The 21,929-nt window shown below is 56.6% G+C and overlaps 1 protein-coding gene and 1 long non-coding RNA gene across 3 annotated transcripts in view; one reads left to right on the forward strand and one right to left on the reverse strand.

Moving 5' to 3' along the window:
• Positions 1-14,307, forward strand: part of URM1 (ubiquitin related modifier 1) — a 17,324-nt gene extending 3,017 nt beyond the window's left edge. For both annotated transcript variants that reach the window (XM_019970942.2, XM_019970943.2), the window contains exons 2-5: positions 1,444-1,514; positions 9,760-9,841; positions 11,336-11,384; positions 11,750-14,307. In XM_019970942.2, the coding sequence (XP_019826501.1) occupies positions 1,444-1,514; positions 9,760-9,841; positions 11,336-11,384; positions 11,750-11,818 (271 nt within the window). In that variant the 3' untranslated portion in view covers positions 11,819-14,307. The remainder of the gene's footprint in view (positions 1-1,443; positions 1,515-9,759; positions 9,842-11,335; positions 11,385-11,749) is intronic.
• Positions 14,302-15,789, reverse strand: LOC139185856 (uncharacterized). The gene is made up of 2 exons (XR_011569454.1): positions 15,451-15,789; positions 14,302-15,059 (listed from the first exon to the last, which is right to left on the reverse strand). It is a non-coding gene; the product is annotated as an uncharacterized lncRNA (long non-coding RNA).
• Positions 15,790-21,929: the final 6,140 nt, after the last annotated feature.

The following is a 21,929-nucleotide window of genomic DNA, read 5'->3' on the forward strand; positions in this document are numbered from 1 at the left end:
CTCTGGCAAACCCAGCAGTGACAGGTCAGTCGCTGAGCCAGACTGGTTCTTTATCCTCTTGTGAAGGGAAAACAGCACTGGCCTCTGCGCCTGGCACCACCAGGTTTGGCCAATCTGGGTTGTTTGCTTGGGTGCCAGCGCTTCCAGTTCCCACTCCTCTGACCCCCCAACTCCTGTCTCCCCTTGCTTGTCGCCCTCCCCCACCCCAGCTGCTGCATGTGCCAGCCCCTACCCAAGAGAGAGCGGGGCTCTTGGAAGGGGATAAATGGAGGCTCTGTATGGGCTTGCAGCTGAAATGGCCCTGCGCGCAGCCACAGATGGGCCTCCTCTCCCCCTCCACATTTCTGCATCAACAAAGCGTGACCTTGTTTGGATGACAGTCGCCCCATGTTTCCCCCATGACAATGCGTGCCTTGCCTTTGCCTCCCAGTGGACCGTCTCAGGACACCTCTGTTCTCCGGCACTGGGGAAGGGTGGTGGGGTGGGAGTCATCGCACCCGTCTCAAGTCTGTTAAGGCTTCCCAGTTAAGGTCCACGTGAGGTCTGAGACCAGACGCTGGGGGAGGAGCAGCGTGGCGCTGGGAGAGCCCGAGTGTCCGCACCAGGAGTCTGGCACCTGCACTTGGCGGAGCCTCTCTGCTGGCCCAGGCTTCCCTTAGCCAGGTGTTGGGACCCAGAAGTGAGCCAGATTCTGCCCTCAAGGGGCTTCCTGACCTTCTGGGGAGTCAGTTGTTCCTGCCAAAAACCAGTTAGAATTCAAATCCTAGTTCAGCCACTGCCTATCTGGCCTTGGACAAGTCACTTAACTTCTCCTGGCCCCAACTTGCTTCTCTGTTGGTCAGAGTTAATAATATCTGCCTCCCTCCTTCCTTCCCCAGGATTCCGTGAAGGTGAAATGAGACGACGAATGTTTTTGTAAAGGGCAAGCTTATTGCTAAGTCCAGTGGGGGTCTCTCACTCTCTAGCACTTTGGTTTGCCCACCAGGCCAGCAGCAGGGGTGGGGACAAGGCACAGGCAGGGGAATTTCAAAGTGTCACCTGGCCCTAGGAAAATACCCAGGGTCTCCAGTGTGCTGTGAGGTAGCTCCTCAACATGTTTGCAGATGGAAAGATTGAGGCTTGAGAAGATGCCATCCCGTGCCTAGGGTCTCGCCAGTCAGGCCCGGGTGGGGCCTGGTCTCCACCTCAGGGCCTGTGCTCTGCCCCTGTATACTAAGCTACCTCTTGATTCAGAGAAGTCAAAGCAGAGTCTGAAAATTTGGGTACTTAAATGTTAATAAACATTATTTCTGTCCTGCTTTACCACATCAAGAAGCCACATTTGAGAATTGATGGCTGATACCCAAGGTGTTCTGAACGTTGGTCTCTGAATTTCCTGGGCATCTGGTGCCAGCCTCCTCAGTTTTCGGTCTCTGAGGCTCTTTCTCTGGCCCTCCTTTGCAGAGGCGGTGCGGAGCTCCTGTTCGATGGTGTGAAGAAGCATCAAGTCACCTTGCCTGGACAGGAGGAACCCTGTGAGTACGGGTTCTCTGAGCACCATTGAGCAGCAGCTGCTCCACAGGTCACTCAGCCTGGTCAAGTGAGAGTGGGTAGGATTTCCCTGGCCGTGGGGAGGAAGGGAGAGAGATCACTGGTTGTCTTCTCCATACTTTCCAGAGTCAGCCAGCTTTGTAGGGAAGAGATGGCATCGCTGCGTCCTTCCAAGCACAGGTTCTGTATTCAGGCTTGAGTTTGAATCCCCTTAGTTTGAATCCCCTTAGCACCTTCGGCTGGTCACCTCACCTTTCTGAGCTTCCGCGTTCTTATCTGTGAAAGGGGGAGATGGTAATCCACGTAACCCAGTCAGGGTTGCTAAAAGGTGTCAGCCAGCCGTACCAGGCATCTCTGCCATCACTGGATGGCTGCAGAGGGATGTCCTCACAAAGGAGATAACCTTTGTCAAGAATGGAACAATGCAGATGGACTTAAATGAATTTCAATGAGGAGAAAAGTGTCTAGCCAAGGAGGTTGGAGGGGAGAGGTTAACTAAGGGAGACAGAGGGTTTTTTCCATTTGTTCATTCAGATACCTGTTTGTCTTTTCTTTAGCAAACACACCCTGAGCACCTCCCATGCCGCAGACTATGTACCAGGCACTGGCAGACAGACCCTGCCTTCAGACTGGGGAAAGGGGGGAGGAGGATTTCCAGAGGTCCAGCTGGCTAAATAGCAGCATAGCCCAGAGGCAGGGGCTGGACACTGCCACTGTGGAGGGGCTTTGCAGCCCTAGCAATGGATCTTAGCAAGAGCAGAACATTCAGGAGTGGGAGCCCATCTCACCTTGGGCTGAGATACTTCTGGGAAGAAGAGGAAGTCTGTTGTGTGGGGAGCGAGGGGAATGAGGTTCCTGGAGGTGGGCAGTAGAGAAAGTCAAGTGAGGTTTGACAGGATTCTTCTGGAACTGGACATGCATCTGCCAGGTATCAGTTATTGCCCAGATTCACCCACTACCAAGGCTGTCTCTGACCCTCCCTTGGGGTTGGAGGGCAGTGGCATAGGGCGGGTCTCTCTGCCACCTTCAGAGGCTAGGGTACAGGGCGCTACCCCCTGGAGCTGGGTGTGGGCATGAGGCTGAGGTTAAACGTCAGGACTGTGGAATTGTGTCCCTGATAGGGGAAGATCCAAGATGATGTAGGTGATGGTTTCTTAGTTTGACAGATGGCTCTGCAACCTTGGGAGGAAACAAGGGGCTGTCAGAAGCCTCTCAAAGATGCAGCCTTAAAGACTTATCCAGGACCTTATTAAAACATCACAAGTTAGGGTTTGTTTCCCCCTGCTTTTGCTCCGCATGAAGGTGCCCACGTTTAATAATTCCAGTCCTTTTCATTCATTCATTGACTGAACGCTCACCAAGTGTCGGTCGTGGAAGAAAGTACTTTATTCTTTCCTGAGGTTGGCACCCGTGTTTTTGAACATGCACACACATTTTCCTTTGTGCCAGGCTTCCCAGCTGGCGTGGTGGTAAAGAATCTGCCTGCCAGTGCAGGAGATGCAAGGTATGTGGGTTCAATCCCTGGGTCAGGGATGCCCTGGAGTAGGAAATGACAACCCACTCCAGTATTCTTGCCCGGAAAATTTTGTAGACAGAGGAGCCTGGACAGTCCAGGGGTTCACAAAGAGTTGGACACAACTAAGTGCACGCATACACTCTCTCACACGCGCGTGCGCGCACACAAACACACACATACACGTGTTTTCCTTTGTGCCAACTTGATCTTAAGCAGAACTGATATGGTTCTTACGCTAATGGAGCTAACAGAGGAACGGAAATGGAGCCAGGCAGTGAAGAAGTAAAGGCACAGATGTGTAACAGCACGAGTGGTCATCACTGCGTCAGAACAAAAGGGTGCTTTGAGTGAGACGCCAGGGTGGCCAGGGAGGCCTCTTTAGAGCAGTGTCTTTGAGGGGATTCCCTGGTGCCCTAGTGGTTAGGAATCGGAACATTCAGTGTCACGGCCCAGTTCAGTCCCTGGTCCAGGAACTGAGATCCCGCATGCTGCATGGCACTAAAAGAGAGAGAGGGAGAGAAGACTTTGAGGCAAAAGCCCTGAGGAACGGGAGGAAGCCAACCTAACAAATTGGAGGGAGAGCAGAGGTGCGTGGGGCCCATTCCAAGTAGAGAGGACGGCACTTGTGAAGCCCCCAGGCAGAAGGCCTTGTGGTGGTCAAGGACCTGAGGGAAGGCCAGTGTCCTCGGCACAGGCTGAGTTTGACAGGGTAGGCAGAACCCCAATGTGTGGTACAAGTGGTTGTCACAGATTCTTAGGTGGTAACTATCATTACTTCCACTTTAAAAAGTGGAACCTCCCCCCCAAAAAAAGTGGAAACCCAAACTCAGAGATGTCCAAGGTCTTACCCTCGACCATGTGCTTACGTCATTGGCAGAGCTGGGGTTGAAGCCGATGCTAGGGTCACCCCATCCTGCAGGGTGCCACTATCCCATCACCATTTATCCCAAGAGCTTCCCCGAATCACATCACATCTCAGACCTGCAGGATATTCTCCAGTTTTCACACTTTGATGCCTCCAACAGCTACTGATCTCAGTTTTCATAATGACCCCGGTAGATATTATCTATCGACAAGGAAACCAAACTTCATAGAGAGAGAGTGACCTGTCCAGAGTTACTCAAGCAGGGAAGCTGGCTGAGGCCCAGGTTTGTTTTTATTTTTATGTTTTGGCCATACTGCATGGCATGTGGAATCCTAGTTCCTCAACCGAGGATCAAACCCAAGGCCCCTCCATTGGAAACATGGAGTCTTAAACCAACGGACCACCAGGGAAGTCCCTAAGACCCAGGTTTTGGATCCCTCATCCACTGCCTCGGGGGCAGGTAGGGGGCTCTCCTCCCCTCTCTGGGATGAAATAAAGGAAGCAGGGGAGGCTAGCGGAAGTGGCCCATGTGCTTAGTTCTGGGCCCTTGGCCATGGGTCTCTACCTCTGGCTCCCACTTGGGCCCTGCTGTGCGCAGAGGCGTGGGTCACATCACAGCGGCAGAGCTGGTTGGCAGCTGCCAGGCCTCACCCTGGCACACAGAGCCCAACAGGAGGGCAGGGGCCTGGTGCCACGGGGAGAGCCTCACTCCTCCCCGAGCCCATGCCCAGATCTGCCGTCTGGCAGCCTTCCCAGCCCAGGGGCTGCCACTTGGCCAAGCAGGTCTTGGAGACTCCAGCAGAGAAAACAGCGGCCATAAGATTATGGATTGTGACAAGTCTCACAAACAAGGGGACTCCAGGGCCCTGGGTCCTGGGCCAGTGGAGAGCTTCCAACCCGGCCAACTTGGAATGAGAGGCTGGGAAAGGCCAAAGAGGGTGAGATGGCGAGACAGGCACCCTGGCAGCATGCGCTGGCAAATTAGTTATTTCTGCAGGCCTCTTATCCCACCTGTAAAGCGGGAGGTTGGACTCGATTTAGTCTGTCTTGAGCTCATTATTGGGCTTCCCAGGTGGCTCATTGATAAAAAATCTGCCCGCCAGTGCAGGAGACGTGGGTTCAGTCCCTGGCTTGGGAAGATCCCCTGGAGAAGGAAATGGCACCCTACTCCAGTATTCTTACCGGGAAATCCCGTGGACAGAGGAGGCTGGCAGGCTGCCGTCCACAGGGTCACAGAGTCGGACACAACTGAGTGCGAGCGCGCACGAGTCGGTTATCAGTTTGACACCTGCAGTTTGGAAAAGTTGCTTCCAGATCTAAGCACATGGTTCTGGGAAGCAGGGTGCATTGATCCAGTGAGCGGCTGCCTGTGCAGGGAGGTGAGGATTCTTAACAGCCAGCTCCACGGAACAGGCCTTGAGTGGCTGAGTTTAGGAGGCACCCACTGGCTTTGGGGCCTGGCAACTGGGACCTGGTTTTTAATGCATCAAGGATTCTTTCAACTCAAGGCTCGAAGACCAGGCTTGGTCAGGGGCCTGGAGCAAATCCCGAACCTTGATGGTCCCAGCATGGGCCTTACCTGCCCTGGTCCCAGGAGGAGACTCCGCCTCACCTTTCCCTGCTTCTCAGCCCTGCCTTTGTATTAAAGGGAGGCTGGCGCGGGAGGCAGGGGTGGCTTGGGCGCTCCCAGGCGCTTTAAACTGCTTAGCATGCATTTCACAGCCTCTCTGGGGCCAGCTGTTCCTTTCTCCGCTCTGGGGCCTGTTTGCTGATCCCCTCCCCACCACCCTCCTCTCCCCCTCACCCCTCCCAGTCCCTGTGCAAAATTGCTTTTGAAAAGATCCACTTTCTGCTTAATTAAACAATGAGGAGCGTCCCCTCGCACATCTGTAAACCTCCTTCTGAGGCCAGTTTAGCCCACAAACTGCTCCATTCTTACCTCCATTCACTTGTAAATAGACCCTCTGATGTTCCCTCTACCCTCTCTTCTCTTCTCCCCCCATCCCAGCTCTTTCTTCTCCCCTTTCAGCTGAGGCCTGGGGTAGACTCCCAGAGTCCTGTCCTGGAGCCTGGTGGACTTGGTGGGGACCAGAGCAGCTTAACCTGGGGGAGAGAAGACATAGGGGACCGGCTCTCCCGAGTCTGCACCGTTGGCGTGGTGGTCCCCGGGCCCAGCTAGGCTCTGTGGGTGGGAGGGACCGGAAGCCAGATTTCAGGCTGGGAGAAAATCTCCCCTTGGATGCCTGCAAGAAGAGGTTGGATGAGGGTCGGCTGTGAGACATCAGATGAGACCGGAAGTTCTATTGACACCACTGGGAGTGGGGGGCGCCACAGTGGGTGGTCGTTGTCCCCAGACAAGGACAAATCCACTGGGGCATGGGATTCTGGTGGGAGCCTCTGTAGGTCTAAGAGGGGTGTGCATGGTGCCCTTTCCCAGCGGCCTTTAGGGGAAGGTTCTGGCAGCCCCCGGGATAAGGAATCCTGAATCACTGACATTCGTCTTGTCTGTTTGACACCATGCTAGGCCTGCCGCTGGCATCAAGACCTGGGTTATTATCCCTCCCTTGTCCAAGGATGGCGCTGAGACTTAGGCGAAGTGACTTCTACCCAGGGCCGCCTAGCACACACCCCAGGGCCTTCCAGCTCCAGAACCCAGACTCATAAGCACTCCGCCATGAGAGCAGCAGCCCCGTCCCATCGCTTGCTCTTCCTGCAGTGAGCAGGCCAGGTCCTGAGGCCTCCTGCACGGGAAACCCGACATGGGGTTGTGCTCATCTCCCTGCCCTGGTGCCGCGTGCCCTCAGCGTATGAGTCCTTCCACTGGGACTGTCCAGGGAGCCTCTGAGGAGTCTAAACATCTAAAGGGGGCAGCAAGGGAAACTGAAGGGTTCTTCCTCTGGCTGACGGAAGAATTACAGCATGGCCATGCCAGGCATAGTGCCAAGAGCTTTCCATGGATCATCTTATTTGAGCCTCAAAACACCCCTCAGAGGCATTTTTACCATTGCCATTTTACAAAGAAGGAAGCTGAAGAGAGCTCCTTACCCAAGGTCGTTTAACTAGGAAATGACACAGTCAAACTCAGACCCACGTGCTCAGTAAACGTGTCCAGGGCGTTTTGTGTGTGAGGTTCTGTGCTGTGTGCTAGGGCTCAGGCTCCCAAGGAGGGGGCCCTCTTCCCCAGCAGCCCCTCTTCAAGGCCCCTGCATGCCCTGCGCAGTCCAGCCAAGGCTGCCTCCCTGGCTGCATCTCGTGCTGACCTTCCGGCCTTCTCAGTTCTATCACCTTGAACCTGCCAATTCCAGCCTGCCTCAGGTCTTCCCATATGTTCTTCCTTCTGCCTAGCTTGCTCCCCCCATCCCACCCAACTCATCCTTGGGGCCGCAGCTTCAATGTGAACACCCTCAGAAAAACTCGTTCTGCTCCCACACAAAGGAGAGCGCATTTGTCACGACTAATGAAGTACCGTCCACCTCCCCTGCCAGACTGTGGCTCCACACGGGCAGGCTCTGTGTCCGCTTGTTCTCCGCCATCTCCGTGGCACCTGGCACATAGTAGCTGCTCAGTAAATATTTGTCTCCCGAGCGATTTCCTGAGATCGCCGGAGGGCAGCCAACATGGGAAGCCACGGAAGGCAGGAGGACACAGAGAGGGAAGGTGACAGTGAGGTTCCCAGAGCCATCCCCAAGCCACCACCAGCCCCTGACTCTGCTTAACCCTTCCTCCTCCCCTGGGCGCCTTTGGAAGCCGACCATCTGGCTTGGAGGCTATTTGCATATTGTCTGGGCCTCAGCAAGCCTAGCAAGATGTCCCTGGGGGTGTGTTTCAGGCCAGGCCAAGTGGCCCTTGCTGCCTGCGAAGGGAGTCAGGAGTTCCACCTCTCCCCACCCCCAAATCCAGGCATGGGGGAACAATACGGATGGTGATGCCGTGGCCTCACCATGGTAACAGGCTATCAAGAATGTGAGCCGGCCTGGGGGGTGCAGAGGAGGGAGGGGATGACCTCAGCAAAGAGGAGCGTCATGATAAATGAGCCAGCACCCGCAGCAGACGCCCCCCGGCCCAGCCCTCGGGGACACCATGACGCTGCCGTCACTGGGATGACCCCGACATGACCATTAGTCCTCCCCGCCGCCCGCAGCCTACGAGAGCAGAGCACAGGTCCTTCCTTAGAGGGAGCCAGGGCGGTGACCCAGGGAGTCCTGGTTCAGAACAGGCCAGCGGGGGCTGTGGAGGTGCAGCTGGTGGCCCTCAGGCCAGGCCCTGCCCAGGCCCTCTGAGCACCACGCACACAGTCAGAGCCCCACCCACGGGGGCTGGCTGACGGATGTGTCAGACCCCGGCAGCTCTATCGAGCGGCCACAAGATGTATGGGCTGGCGGCCTACCAGACAGTGCCAAGATGGAGGCCACGGGGAAACCTCTGAAACCCAGGCCTCGGGGAGGAACCCAGCCAGGAGTCGAAATGGACTACAGCTACTTGGAGGCAACACACCCCATCCCTGCCCGCTCCAGGGACCCTGAGGATTCCAGTCGGCTTTGTTTAAAAGCAGGAATTAAAATGGAAAGGCACAGTCTTAGCCCGTGGCCACTGCCCATGGCCCTGTGCTCTGCTGGCAGACGATCCAGGGGAGCTGGCACAGAGCAGAGTGAGCCAGGCCATCCAGGGTGTAGCCTGCCTGCCTCCTGAGGGGGTGGCAGGCAGGCCCGTAAGAGTGCCTTAAAACCCTGCCCAAGGCTGGTGCTGTGGGTGACACGCGCTGGGCCTAGCCTGGGGAGAGCCGGGCCCCTTCCTGACCCGAAGCCTTTTCCTGGCCTGCATGCTAGGAGTCTGCCTCCAGTCAGGGAAACCAAGGCAGTTCGTGGGCCCTTCTCCAGCTTAGCCCCTGAGCTTTGTCTTGGCACGGGCCCAGGACAGCAGTCCCCTCTGAGACTTTGACTCAGGAGGGGCATGGCTAACCTCCAGCCCCCTGCTGGCTTCCCAGAGACTAGTTGTCCTCTCAGGGAGAGAAGAGTCCTGCAGCCTCGGGGATGCTCTGCTTGAGGAGTGCATCATTGAGAGCCATAGCCTTCGAAGGGGTGATAGTGTGCGTGACCTGGGACCTGACCCCCGGAAAAGGAGAGGTGGCCCTGGGGACATGTGGCCTCTAGCCTCCAGATGAGGTGCAGAGCTTGGTGGCTGCCCCAGAATCACACAGAGGCAGGTCTCAGTGTCCAGCCGAGCAGGAGAGGCTGTGGTGACCCTTAGCCTCTCGCTTCCTCCTGGTAGCCGCCCCTGGCCTAGAGGGCTCTGCAAAGTGGGGAGCAGAGGGACTGTGATTTGTCAGCATCTCTGGCTGGTGAAGGATCCTTCTCCTTCTGCCAGAGGAAATTAACTGATGTTATCAGCTCAGCAATTGTTTTTCTTCCCTCACAAAGGGAAATATATGCAGACCTTCCCAGAGCAAAGCTGAATGCTCCCCATCTGGGACTGGCTGGGGAGATGGAGGTGGAGGGGCTCTCTGAGAAGCCTGCCCCTGGCAGTGTCAGACAATCTCCTAGGCCTCGTGAGTGGACGTCTGTGTCTGCCCTTTCAGACGTGACTCTTCCGCTCACTATCCACCTTGAGTCCCCGTTACCTCTTCTTACAGCTTTCAGCAAGGCCAGGTGCCACTGCCTCTGAGAAGACCTCTCTGGTCTCTCCAAGTCCATTTCCTCACCTTGGAAACCACAAGTCCGGGCGCCATGGCAGCCAGGTCTAAAAGAGGCCCTCTGAGCCCCAAGTGCATGTCCTCCTGCTCCGGGCAGGGCCCTCAGGGCCAGAAGCACTTGAATTTGACGTTAGTTTTGTTCTGTGCCTTCCTCTGCAGGGGATATCCGCAGCCTCCTTGTCTGGATCAAGAAGAATTTGCTAAAAGAGCGGCCAGAGCTGTTCATCCAAGGAGACAGCGTGTGAGTCCCTTTCTCCCCTTCCCCGAGGAGGGCGGGCTGAGGGAAGGAGGTCTGAAACCCTGGTTCAGACTCCGCCTCCTCCAGGCCTTCTCCCCTTGATCCTCTTCTTAGCCCTCCAAGGAAGGGCTGCTGCTGCCCAACTCTGTGGAAGTTTATTTCAGTTTTCTTGTTACTACATTGGACTGTTGGGGTTTTTTTTTCCCCCAAAAGTCCAGGTCAGGAGATTGGTAAATTTACCAAAAAAAAACACACAAAAACTTAGATCCTGCCTTCTGGATACCACAAACTTGCCAAAGAACCTTGCTCAAGTGACTTCCCTTCTCTGGGCTCCACTGTTCTCTCTGTACAGGCAGCACTGAGAAAAGATGATCCCCAAGGTCTCTCTCATCCTCTGACAGCCTGGGACAGACAGTGCCCTCCCAGTGATGGAAATGTTCTCTCTCTGTGCTATCCAGTGTGGTGGCTGCTAGGCGTTGAGGATATTGAAACCTCGAAACGTTGGTAGTGTGACTGAGGAACCAAGTGTTCTGTTTACTTGAATGTAATTTAAACTGAAGTGTGCCTCATAGATTCCGGGCCGTACAATGCAGGTCTCGGGTTACAGGGGTCACTGCACGCATGTGCACGCGCGTGCACGTTTGTGCTCACTTGAGGACACCCCTCGCCTGGCCCAAAGCTTCTGTGTCTGTCTCAGGCCCAGCTCAGCCTCCTGGGAAAGGATCCAGGTTCCGTGTGCCAAGAAGTCACTTTACCCCTACAACAGGGCCATCCTCATACGTCACAGAAGTGGGCAGGGCACCTGTGGCACTTGTTCCTCTGTGGAAGCATAGGTTCACCAGCAGGCCCTGGGGGCTCAGGCTGCCATCCGGCCTGGAGCCCAGGTCGTGGTCCAGCAGCTGTGGCGGCCACCCCCAAGGACAGCAGTGCTCTTTGGGTCCTTGCCAGCAGGAACCAGGTTAAGTAAGGTGCCTGTCCAGATGTCGGCCTACCCTGCCTTACTCCAGGGAGGGCGGCTCTCAGGCTGTCAGGGGCTCGGGGGCCACTGGCAGACTTCCCTGATTCAGAGCAGCCAAGACGGCCTCCTCCCCAGGATGCACATGCGGGAGGCCTGGGACAGTGAACTTAGACCCCTGGAAGGATAGGCTGCTGCCAGTGGTTCCCTGGCAGCTCCCATGTGACATCCCACTCCATCTTCCCCGGGGAGCTTGTGAGGAAGACACTTAGGATTTACCCTATTTTCAGATGAAGAAACTGATGCTCAGCGAAGCAATGCCCCAGATCTGGGAGGTGGCAGTGGAGTTCTCACGTGTGTTCCATCTGGCCCTCAGACTGGCCTGTCACCTCCTCTCCCTGGGCGTTCTCTGACGGAACCCCCCAGAGCAAAGGCGCCCCTCCACCCCTTAGACTCTGCAGCCCAAACATCTAAGCTTCTGCCCCTGCTCTCGCCAGCTCCTGCCATTCACACCCCGCTACTCACCACCATCTTTCCCACAGGCGGCCAGGGATTCTGGTGCTGGTTAACGATGCCGACTGGGAACTGCTGGTCAGTACCTCGGGGAGCAGCCCTCCCTCGACCCCTCCCCAACCCCCCGCTGTGGTAGGAAAGCCTTGGACCTCGCATCAGGCCCAGAGTGGCGGGGTCACCCTCTGTCCAAACCTGGTGTCCAGACGGCGGCTCCTCAAGCTTCCCACCCTGAGTGAGGAAGGCGTGGGTTGCTGGGGAAGTGGCAAGCTGCCCTCCATCCTAGAGGTTTGCTAGTTAGCGGATAGGGTACCCACTTCTTTCTGGTAGATTCTGTCTTCCCCTCTCAAAGCAGCTAGCCCCCATGCCCCACTTCCCCTCTCAGCACCCTGGGGAGAAACTGGAAAAGTGCCCTTGACGGTCTTCTTATTTCTCTTCTGGACCAGGGTGAGCTGGACTACCAGCTTCAGGACCAAGACAGCGTTCTCTTCATCTCCACGCTGCACGGCGGCTAAGGGCCCCTCTCCGTGCCTGGACCCCCTTGGGGTCGGGAGAACAGAAGAATCAGACAATCCCCTGGGGCCCTACTTCCAGATCTTCCTGTCCCCCTTGGCTGCTTTCTTCCCTCCTCTGTCCCTTGAGCTCCCTCCAGGCAGGGAAAAGAGGCCAGGTGCTAAAAATGAGCCTTTCTCGGGCACGTGAGCAGGGGAAGGCAGCCGCCCGAGCCGGGCACTCCTCCTCCCAGCAGCTGAGGTGGGGGAGGGTACCCCTCCGTGTGGCCGGAGTGGAGGGGGTCTGTGCGGCCAGGTGACCCAGCTGCTGTCCCTCCTGTGTCTCCCTGAGTGACTGCTGACAAGGCACTGCCGCTCCTGGGCTGCGGTGCCTTCCTGGGGAAGAGGAATGAACCTCACTAGCTGCTGGCAGACCCCTCCCCTCTCAAAGACAGGAGGAGCCTTCGCCTCAGTTTCCCCATGTGGACAGCAGAGGGCTCTGCCTGTCCCCCATTGATATCATTATGGAAACCCCAGCTGGGGTCCCCTATTCAGCGCCGACTGCCCCCACGCACACACACAGCAGCTGCTCCTCCAACCACACCCCTCCTCCTGCTCCCCCACCCACAGCCCTTGACCCTGGCCAGCCTCCCCCAACATAGGCCACCAGATGGGCTCCTGAGACCCTGCCCCCCACACACGGCAAAAGGCTGCCTGTGTGCAGCTCATTCCACTGGGGATGGAGAGCGGGAGGGTGTATGCTAGACCTTGGACTGGCAAATAGAGGCCTGGGGTGGGGGGTCAATGTGTCTCAGTTTCCTCCCTAACGACAATGGAATTTTTATAATATCTGAAAACTGAGGGGACTTTCCTGGTGGCTCAGACAGTAAAGAATCCACCTGCAATGCAGGAAATGTGGGTTCGATCCATGGGTCTGGAAGATCCCCTGGAGAAGGAAATGGCAACCCTCTCCAGTACTCTTGCCTGGAGAATCCCTTGGACAGAGGAGCCTGGTGAGCTACAGTCCATGGGGTCGCAATAGTCGGATACGACTGAGCGACTGACACACACACACAATTGAGATACTTGATGGTGCAAGGGCACACTTTCTCTACTCTCCCATCTCCTGCAGGAAGCAGGATGGGGCAGGCAGCACCTGGGAGGCAGGGTGACTCCCCCACCCCCATCCCTTCTGGAAGTCTAGGGGCCTCAATGCCTGCAACAGCTGGCCTTGGGCAAATAAAAAACTAAGTTGTTTACTGGCCTTGCCTGGAACTTCATCCTTAGAAACCGAAACCGGTGGGACCCCACATTCCCCCAGCTGGCAGTCACTTCGCTGGTCCCACCCTCCCTGTCCTCACCCCAGGGCTTTCAGAACTGCCCTTCACCCAAAAAAGAGCAGGAGTTGAAACCCAGACTATCCAGACACTGAGAAGGGATGATATGGTTGGGCCATCTGGAGAAGGGGTGGCAGGGCCAGTCTGTGCTGACCAGTCTGGGTCCCAGGACACTTCCCTACCCGTATGTCCGAGGCCAGGCTTTGTCCCACAAGCCGCAGCCAGCAGCCTCGGAATGGAGGAAGCATAGTTAAGACTGCTGAGCCCCACTTCCCAAGACCTGGAGAAAAAGCTTTGTTTGCTGGAGGGAGACCTCAAAAAAAAAAAAAAAAATAGGGCATTAACATCATCCCGCCCCAAACATTGTTTTTCATTAAATGTTAATAATTTAAGGTGGAACTGCTCTCACTCTGCAGTGAGACGGAAGTGCCGAACAGTTGTCCTAGCAGTGCTGGGGGCTGTGCTCATTCTCAAGGCCTTGGGGACAGATGCCCCCCTGGCTGGTGAGCTTCTCTCCGGCGCTGCTGCAGGTGGAGGAAGGCCCTCTGGGTGGGTGTGTGGGTGGGTAGGGGTAGCCATGTTGAGGTTATGGGTGCAAGGGAAGGCCAGCGTGGGTGCAGGTGCCTGTCAAGAGAGAGGCTGCGTGACCAGCCGTTCTAGGTGCTGAGGTCAGGGTCTCCATGTTAGGCAGCAGGGCAAGGGACAGCCTCGCTTTAAGGATCAGCCTGTCCGGCTTCTTGTAACCTGGAAGGGAGGACTTCAGCCCCGCTGGGCTTTACGGCGCCCCCATTATCCACCCCCTACCCCACCCCCCACAGCATTCCAAGTCCTGGAAACTGGGTAAGAGGATTCCTTTCCTGCTTGCACTGGGGAGAGGAGGGGTAGAAACGGGCTAGCCCTTCCTCCCCAGTACCCCAATTAATGCATTACTGCTGAGGAGTAGGGCAGGAAGACACGCTGCTGGGGAAAGCAGGTTCTCCACGCTAGGAGAGGTGCCCTGAAACTCGCCAGGGCCACACTCCACAGCATTTGGGGTCATTTTCCAGCTTGAGCACATTAAGGGTCAGGGATGGATGACCCGGGCTCAGACCCAACACCACCCAGCTGCCCCCCTGCCAAGGCAACTCCTGAACCCACTTTTGAGGAAATAAACAAATAAACCCCACTATCTCAGAAGATTTGTCTTTAATGAAAAGGATTCGTTTTCCAAGTTGTTTCCCAAGCCGAGGCAATTGCCCGGCTGGAGCGCATCGTTCTGGACGCTTCTCCGACTCCAGCAGCAGCCGGAGGAAGCTCAGCCCATCGGTCGGTCTGGAGGAGCTGGCGGGAGGGGTCGGTTTATTGGAGATTTAGGGGTCGATTTAGGTTTGTTTTGGAGGTATTGGCAGGGGAGGTTAGGTTATAATCAATTCAAAACGAGTTAGCAAGCGCAGTCCGCCGGCATCTCCTTTCGCCCCCGACTTCCTGCGGCTCCGGCCGAGGACGAGCTCTCCGGACCACAATTGGGCCCCGCCGTGGCATGCCAGCTTCGTTCCCGGCCGAAATTTGAAAAAGGGGGGAAACGACGCTATCGGCTGGAGGACCCCGCCAGCCAGGACTGGTCACCCGCAGAGGAGGAGGAGGACGACGACGACGACGAAGAGAGGAGGATGGCGGCGCTGGTGACAGGGACCGGCGTCCCTCCTTTGCGCTCCCGGCCGGGGCCGCGATGCTCGCGCTGGGGCCAGCCAGCCGCCACCCGAAGGGTCTTGCCTGCGCAGAGCTCGGTTCCCTGCGGCTCCCGCCCCTGTCGCTTCCAGAGCTCAGCCACAGATGTCCAGCCACAATTCTCGGTTGGCCGCAGACTCGTACAAGAATTGCGTTTGGACAATCAGTGGCGAAGCTCCTGAGTTCAGGGCCCCGGTCTCCTGTGGGGTTCCGCTTCGCTCCTGTAAAGCACCGGACCAGATCTCCGGAGCTGCGCGGACCTCGCAGACGCTCGGCGGTCGCGGCCCATCCCGCGGTAAGGTGGACGAGCAAGCACGCGGATCCCGACCCTGCGTGGGGATACCCGTCGCCCCCGGCGTGCGTCTCCTTCGATCGCGGCCCGGGGTCCCTAGAGTAGCCCGCGCTGGGTCTCTGCGCCGCCCCAGGTCGGGGGAGCCTCCTGTGTCAGGCCTGGGGAACCCCGACTCCCCTCTCCCCGCCCCCAGCCTGGGCTCCCCAGGTTCGCTAGGAATCCGGAAAACGGGGGCCCGAGGCGGGGTCGCGTTTCCGAACCCGGGGTCCGGGCTGCTGCACCGGTGGGTCTCCCGCCCCCGCCCAGCCCCGCGCACGCACCGGCTCGGGCGCTCTCCCTCCCTGTGGCTGAGTCGCGGCCGGGGCGCCGGCGGTGGCAGCGGCGGCAGTGGCTGGGACGGCGGGGAGTGCTGGAATGCGCCGCCGGGTCACCTGCAGCGCCCGGGGAGCCGGGCTGGGAGCCGGCGGGCTGGCGAGGCGCAGGGCTGAGCCCGAGCGGGCGCCTCTGGCGGCTCGGGGCCGGGGCGGGCTTTTAGTGGGCCGCTCCAACAATACGGGCCTGGCGCGGAGAAAGGGGCTCGGCTGCAATTGGTACTGGATTTGAATAACGCCACGGGGCCATCAATGGTCATTGTGTCGGCGGGTAATGAATCTCCGCTGTCTCTCGGGCTGGCCAGGCAGCTGCAACCTGCGCTCAGGCAGCTCTTAAAGACATAGCGTGCCCCTCCCCGGGGGCCGCCCCCCTCCCCGCACCGGCAGGACCCCTCGCCCTCCCACCCCCATCCTGCATCCTGGACTCCCAGTGCCCCGCCTGCTCCCTCGACTGAACCCTTTGCCCATCGCCCCCTCCCTCCTCCTGGGCCGGGCACCCGCATTTCGGCCCTGCACTCCCATGGACCTAACTTAGGCCCCTGACCTTGACTGAGATCCCGAAGAGTGCCCAGGGGACCCCAGAATCTTTGAAGGCTCAATCCTGCGCCACACCCCCACCACACACACACAAACACATCTGCATTAAACCTGAGGCCTCAGGACCCCTCCTGCCTTAAGCTCCTGCCCCAGGGGCTTGGAGCTGGAGGGTGAGGGGAAACAGTATAGAGGTCAGAGGGTCACCCCCTTAAAAGGCTGTGCTGTCGGATAAGGGAGGGGAGATGCAGTCCCAAGCCCCCCGGCTGAAGATACCATCTCCAGAGACCACACCCCCACTAGGGGTCTGGAGACTGCCCTCTCCCCAGCCAAGGACAAGGGCTTACTCCCAGGACACCTCCTGGCGGGCTCCTGGATATCTCAGCTCTGCCAGGGACGTGGGGGTGGGGTGGGGGAGCAGAAGGGCGTGAGAGGGGCGTGGAATCTATTCATTCTTGTCTGGTCATTGTCTTTTCCACTGGACAGCCACTCTGGTCCAGGAGGGCAGGGGCTCCGTCTAGGTCTGATATGCGCCCACCCCAGCCCAGACCAGCCAGGTCTGATGCAGAGAAGGCTCTCAGTCTACAGGGGGACATAGACCCAGTTCCTGACCCGCAGAGCTCACGCCTGGCCATTCTTCCCTTTCTGCTCTCCATGTACTCCAGGGTTCCCCAGGCACCAAAGCAGCCTCGCCCCCGCTGCTGAAGTCCTCCCCTCTGCCCACACTCCGTGGGCCACCACTCAACTGCAAGTCTCCGTCCGTCTGTGTTCTTCACTGGATCAGGAAGTAGGTCTTCCTGTCTTTTTGCGTTGAGAGCCTAGTACAGTGCCCTGTCCCCAGACAATCACTGAATAGCCATCGCTGACTTCAACACGAACCCCATGAACTTCGTGGAATTTCTTACGGAAGTTGAGAAAAAAGGCTTCTGATGAGTAATACTCGAAGTTGAGGTTTTATAGAGAGGGAGCCCTGCTCACCATGTCCTCACTCACTCCCTGGGAATGCTCCATCTGATAATAACAACTGTGACAATTGCCTTAAGTACCGAGCACTAAGCGCCTTAAAGGTAGGAGCCTGTTAACTCCTCACAGCGACCCTGGGAAGTAGGCACTGTTGTCAGCCCCATATTACAGATGAAGAAACTGAGGTTGGTGGCTAGCTAAGTCCCTAGTCCCCAGTGGCAGGTGACAGAGCCAGAGCTGGAAGCCAACTCCCACCCTAGATTCCCATCCTCGATGTGAAATATGGATACCCAGAAGATACGGAGAGGACTTGCGTAAGTGCACACTCAGAAGTGAAACCCAGGAGGCACCCTGTGTCTGTTTATAAATTATAATCCAGGCCCAGCCCCAGACCAGCCTGGCAGAAACACAACCTTGACAGAGCGCGAGGAGTCTCTACACGGGTGTCTGTCAACGCCACTTAAAGCTGTCAGTCCCGGACAGAGGAGGGTCAGCTCCCGTCACGCTCAGGGAAACGAAGGCGCCTTGAAGGGTCCTCCCGCCAGTCACTGAAGAGAGATTTATAGCCTGCCTACTGTGTGCTAGGCGGGGACTCAGCCGTGGGCAGACGTCCCCGGAGGAGATGCCCAGCAGAGGAGAGCACCAGGAAAGGAGAGCCGTCCGGAGGAGAGGAGGGGCTGGCGAGGTGAAGGCGGGTGGGCGCTGAGGAGGAGGGAAGGGCACCTCCAAAGCCAACGGGCAAAAAAAGAACTTGGGGAGTTCTGGGAGGGAAAGAGCTCTGGCATGGCTGGAGCACGAAGGGAAAGTGGTGTTAGAGCCAGGATTGACCCCCACAGGGCCCCGAAGGATGCTGGGAGGATCTGTGATTTTACCCTAAACGCAGTGGGGATCCTGGAAGGTCTGAGAAGTTCAGATTTACATATTTAAAGGTTTGCTGGTGCTGGAGTGTAGCAAGTAAGGGGGAGGGGGTGCGGAATATAGAGGCAAGCTGGCCTACAACGGAGACCAGTTAGGCTACTGATGGTTTGCAGGTGAGAGCCGGTGAGGGGGCTGGGCTTAGGTGATGGCAAAGCAGAGCACCTGCGCCCCCCACCCCCAGTTCCTAACAGCAGTCTGGGTGACCTCAGGTTACTTGGCAATGAGTCACATTTAGGGAGCACCTGTACCATGTGTATGCCGGTACCTGGGAGGAGGGGGAAGGGGAAGATGAACAGAGTTTGACATTACCTGTCCAGAAGTATCTCCATCCAGTGGACAGACAGACAAGCACACAGAAAGGAACCAGCCCCAGTGAAAGGATGAGGGCCACAGGAAAACCCTTTAACTGAAGTTTTAGCAAAATCCTTTGCGACCGTACAGGACTAACATTCTCCCAGTAGGAAGGAGGTGAGCCCGTGTTTGGGAGAGGCAGCATCACCTTGTGCCTCCAGGCAAGTGAGTTCCTACAGCCTGAACCTTAGTTGCTGCCTCTGTGAAATGGGGCCATCATGCCTGTTCTGCTTCCCTAGAGATGGTTAGATGGTCATGGTGTTGAGAAAGTCCGTATACACCTTACATTTGCTTGCAGTCAGGTTTTATTGTTATCTTCCAACACACACACACACGTGCACATTCACATTCAGGCTCAAGTGTGCACGCAAATCTTCCGTCTGTGCTCTCTCTCTTCTCCCTTATTAAGAAAGACCAACTCTCAGGAAGAAGGTGGCAGAGTCACCCACACTGCCAGCTAGGCATGCCCTTCCTACCAGGACTGGCATCTGACCAAAGACTAGACCCAGACACTGTGCCTGGCACAAAGGATATGCTCAAGTAATCGAATTGTTGAATGAATGGATGCATGCTTTATAGGAGTCGTACTTCAGTGAATGGGTGGATGGACGGACAGATAGATGGATGAGAAAACAGACATTGGGACAGTTAATGGAAGATAAAGTGAATAAGGAATTCACTGTGGGTGCATAATATAGCCACTCAGCTGAGGTTCTAAGTGTGGGGCTGGAGGCACTGCCACGGGGGGCTCATTCAAGGGGGCTTCCTTCACGCTGCAGCTGTGATTCTGTGCTTCAGAGGCAGGCTCAGGACCAGAGCTTGGCGACAGGTGCATAGGAAGCAGCTGTGGCCACAGGTCAGTCAGGCTGCATCCCTGTTCCAGATATGTCCACCCCCGGAGTCCTGTCCCCGAATGCTCCTGTCAGTCCAGGTTTCACTGTGGCCTGGGAGAGAGGAAAGAGCCCAGCGATGACTCAGTGAGTCCCCCCAGCCCAGGCCCTTGCCGGCTCGGGGCTCCTACTGCCCCATCCGTGCAGAGTTCTCTAAGAGCAGCCAGTGTTCTTACATGGCGACAGGCTGAGTGGCCTGCACTGGAAATGAATGGACAACCTGACACATCCCCAGTCTCAGAAGATGACACAGCCCGGCCACTGGCCCCACTCAGAGGGCACCCTCAGGGCCCCTCCACCCTGTGCAATAGATTGCAGTTGATGAAAGACATGCTTCTCCATGAAACGAGCAGAGGCAGGAGAGAGAAACCTTCCACACTGAAGTAGCCACCTCCCCAACCTGCTGCGTCCCCTCACGCTGTGCTGTTGTCTTTATTACACGTTGTCGTTGTCCTCAGTCACGCAGTCCATGCGACCCCATGGACTGCAGCCCGCCAGGCTCCTCTGCCCATGGGATTTCCCAGGCAAGAAGACTCGAGTGGCTTGCCAGTTCCTTCTCCAAGGGACCTTCCCAGAGCAGGGATCGAACCCACGTCTCCTGCATTGGCAGGTGGATTCTTTACCACTGAGCCACCAGGGAAGCCCTTTATTACATGTAGCCTTCCCTGAAAGCCTGCTATTTACCCACTGTCGAGTTTGTCTCTCCCCTAGAAAGTAAACCCTATGTGGACAGGGATCATGTCCTGTTCATTGCTCTGTCTCCAACTCCTAGAAGAATGCCTGACTCTTAGAAGGTGCTTATATTAATTGCCAGGGTAAAGAGATAAATATTAATAGAGGGGCGGGGCGGATGTATAGGTTATTGTAATCTAGTTCAAAACAACCATATATTAAGTTCCAGGTGCTGGGCTAAACACTTCTTAATAATATTTATTTTTTTTTATTTATTTGGGTGCACCAGGTCTTAGTCGCCACCTGCGGGATCTAGTTCCCTGACCAAGGATAGAACCTAGGCGCCCTGCAGTGGGAGTGCACTCTTAGCCACTGGCCCACCAGGGAAGTCCCCTGGGCCAAGCACTTCTCAAGGCTCCCGGCTTTGTGAGGAACACTGTTAGTGTTCCCGTTGTACACACCAGGAACCCAAGGACCGGACAAAGGAAGTGGCTGTGCCCAGGTGCAGAGCCCAGCTTTAGAACCAAATCTGCCTGTCAGCATAGGCCATGTTCTTAGCCAGGCCACCATCTGACACCCCTGTTTCCCCAGCACCCGGTGATGTTGGAGCCACTGGAAGTTAAAAGTTGGGACTCAGACGTATTGTCTGATTCCATTTAAGGAAATATTCAGAATAGGCAGATCCATAGAGACAGAAAGCAAAAAGTGGTCACCTAGGGATGGAGAGAAGAGAAGTTGGGGGGAATAGGGAGTGAAAAGTAATGGGTACGGGGTTTCTTTCTTGGGGTGATGTAAAGGTTTGAAAGTTGATTGTGGTGATGGTCACACAACTCTGAATACACTAAAAGCCATTAAACTGCACATTTCGTGTTTTAAAACTATTTATTTATTTGGCTGTATCAGGTCTTAGTTGTGGCATGCGGCATCTTTCACCAGAGCACGCCCAGCCTTCTTTAGTTGGGGTGTGTGGGCTTCTGTCTAGTTGGGGTGCAGGCTCAGTTGCCCCATGACATGCGGGATCTTAGTTCCCCGACCAGGGATTGAACCTACATCCCCTGCATTGGAAGATGGATTCTTAATCCCTGGACCACCAGGGAAGTCCCCAAGTTGTACATTTTTAAATGGGCAAATTGTATGGTATGTGGGTTACATCACAATAAAGCTGGTGTTAAGAAAACGGTTGGGGCTCAGGAATCTTCACTTTCTGCCACTTCCCTGGGAAACACATCACATTCTCTCTGAGCCTCAGGTTCCTAAGCCGTTAAAAGGTGGAGGGGAATGAATGTCTCATGGGGTTAATGTGAGCATTAAATGAGATAATACACGTTATTATTCTCATTTTATCAAGGGGTAGAATTAGGCCAGAGAAGGGAAGTGACCTGGCCCAGGACGCAGAGCCGGTGGGTTACAGGTGAGGGCTCAGGCCTGGGCCACCGGGCTCCACCGCTTCTCCAGCGTTCTGTGGACTGGGTCCCCGTTTGTGTCCCCGTCCACCTAGTCACCGCAACTCGCTTCCGCCTTCCCCTTTCTCTGGGCGCTGAGGCTCTGTCTCCCCACTGCCCACACCCAGGAGCAGACCGAGGTAGCGAGGTCCCCCCAGAGCACAGCCCCCAGCCTACTCCCCTCCTGGGGCCATGATGCTGTCTTGCCTTTGCTTGTAATAAAGAAAATATCTCAGCTACCCTTCCACGGTTGCTTGGCAACCCCAAAGGGGGTGGGGGGGAGCAAAGGGGAGGAGGGAAGGGGGAGGACTCTGGAGCCAATCTGGAGACAAAGAGTAGGATTTGGGTGACATGGAGCCTGTTCTTAGTGCTAACCTGGCCTGGCCGGGGTGGCGGGTGGGGGCGGGGGGCTTCCTCCCACCCCAGTGTCTCACACCAATAAATATGGATTAGGGAAATGGGCAGAGTTTTTCCCACGGGCCTGAAAGGCCGCATCTGACCTTTCTACCCCCTTTATGTACCAACGTGACAGTCAGAGGGAGCAAAGAGCGGGACCCCCCTGAGAAGCCTCCCCCGTGGCCTTCTGACTTGGGGAAACTTTTCACCCTTCTCCCTCCCCTGGGGCCCCAGACCAGGTCACAGCCCCCCCGCCTGGGGC

The sequence above is a fragment of the Bos indicus genome, chromosome 11 (assembly GCF_029378745.1).
Source record: "Bos indicus isolate NIAB-ARS_2022 breed Sahiwal x Tharparkar chromosome 11, NIAB-ARS_B.indTharparkar_mat_pri_1.0, whole genome shotgun sequence".
NCBI lineage: Eukaryota > Metazoa > Chordata > Mammalia > Artiodactyla > Bovidae > Bos > Bos indicus.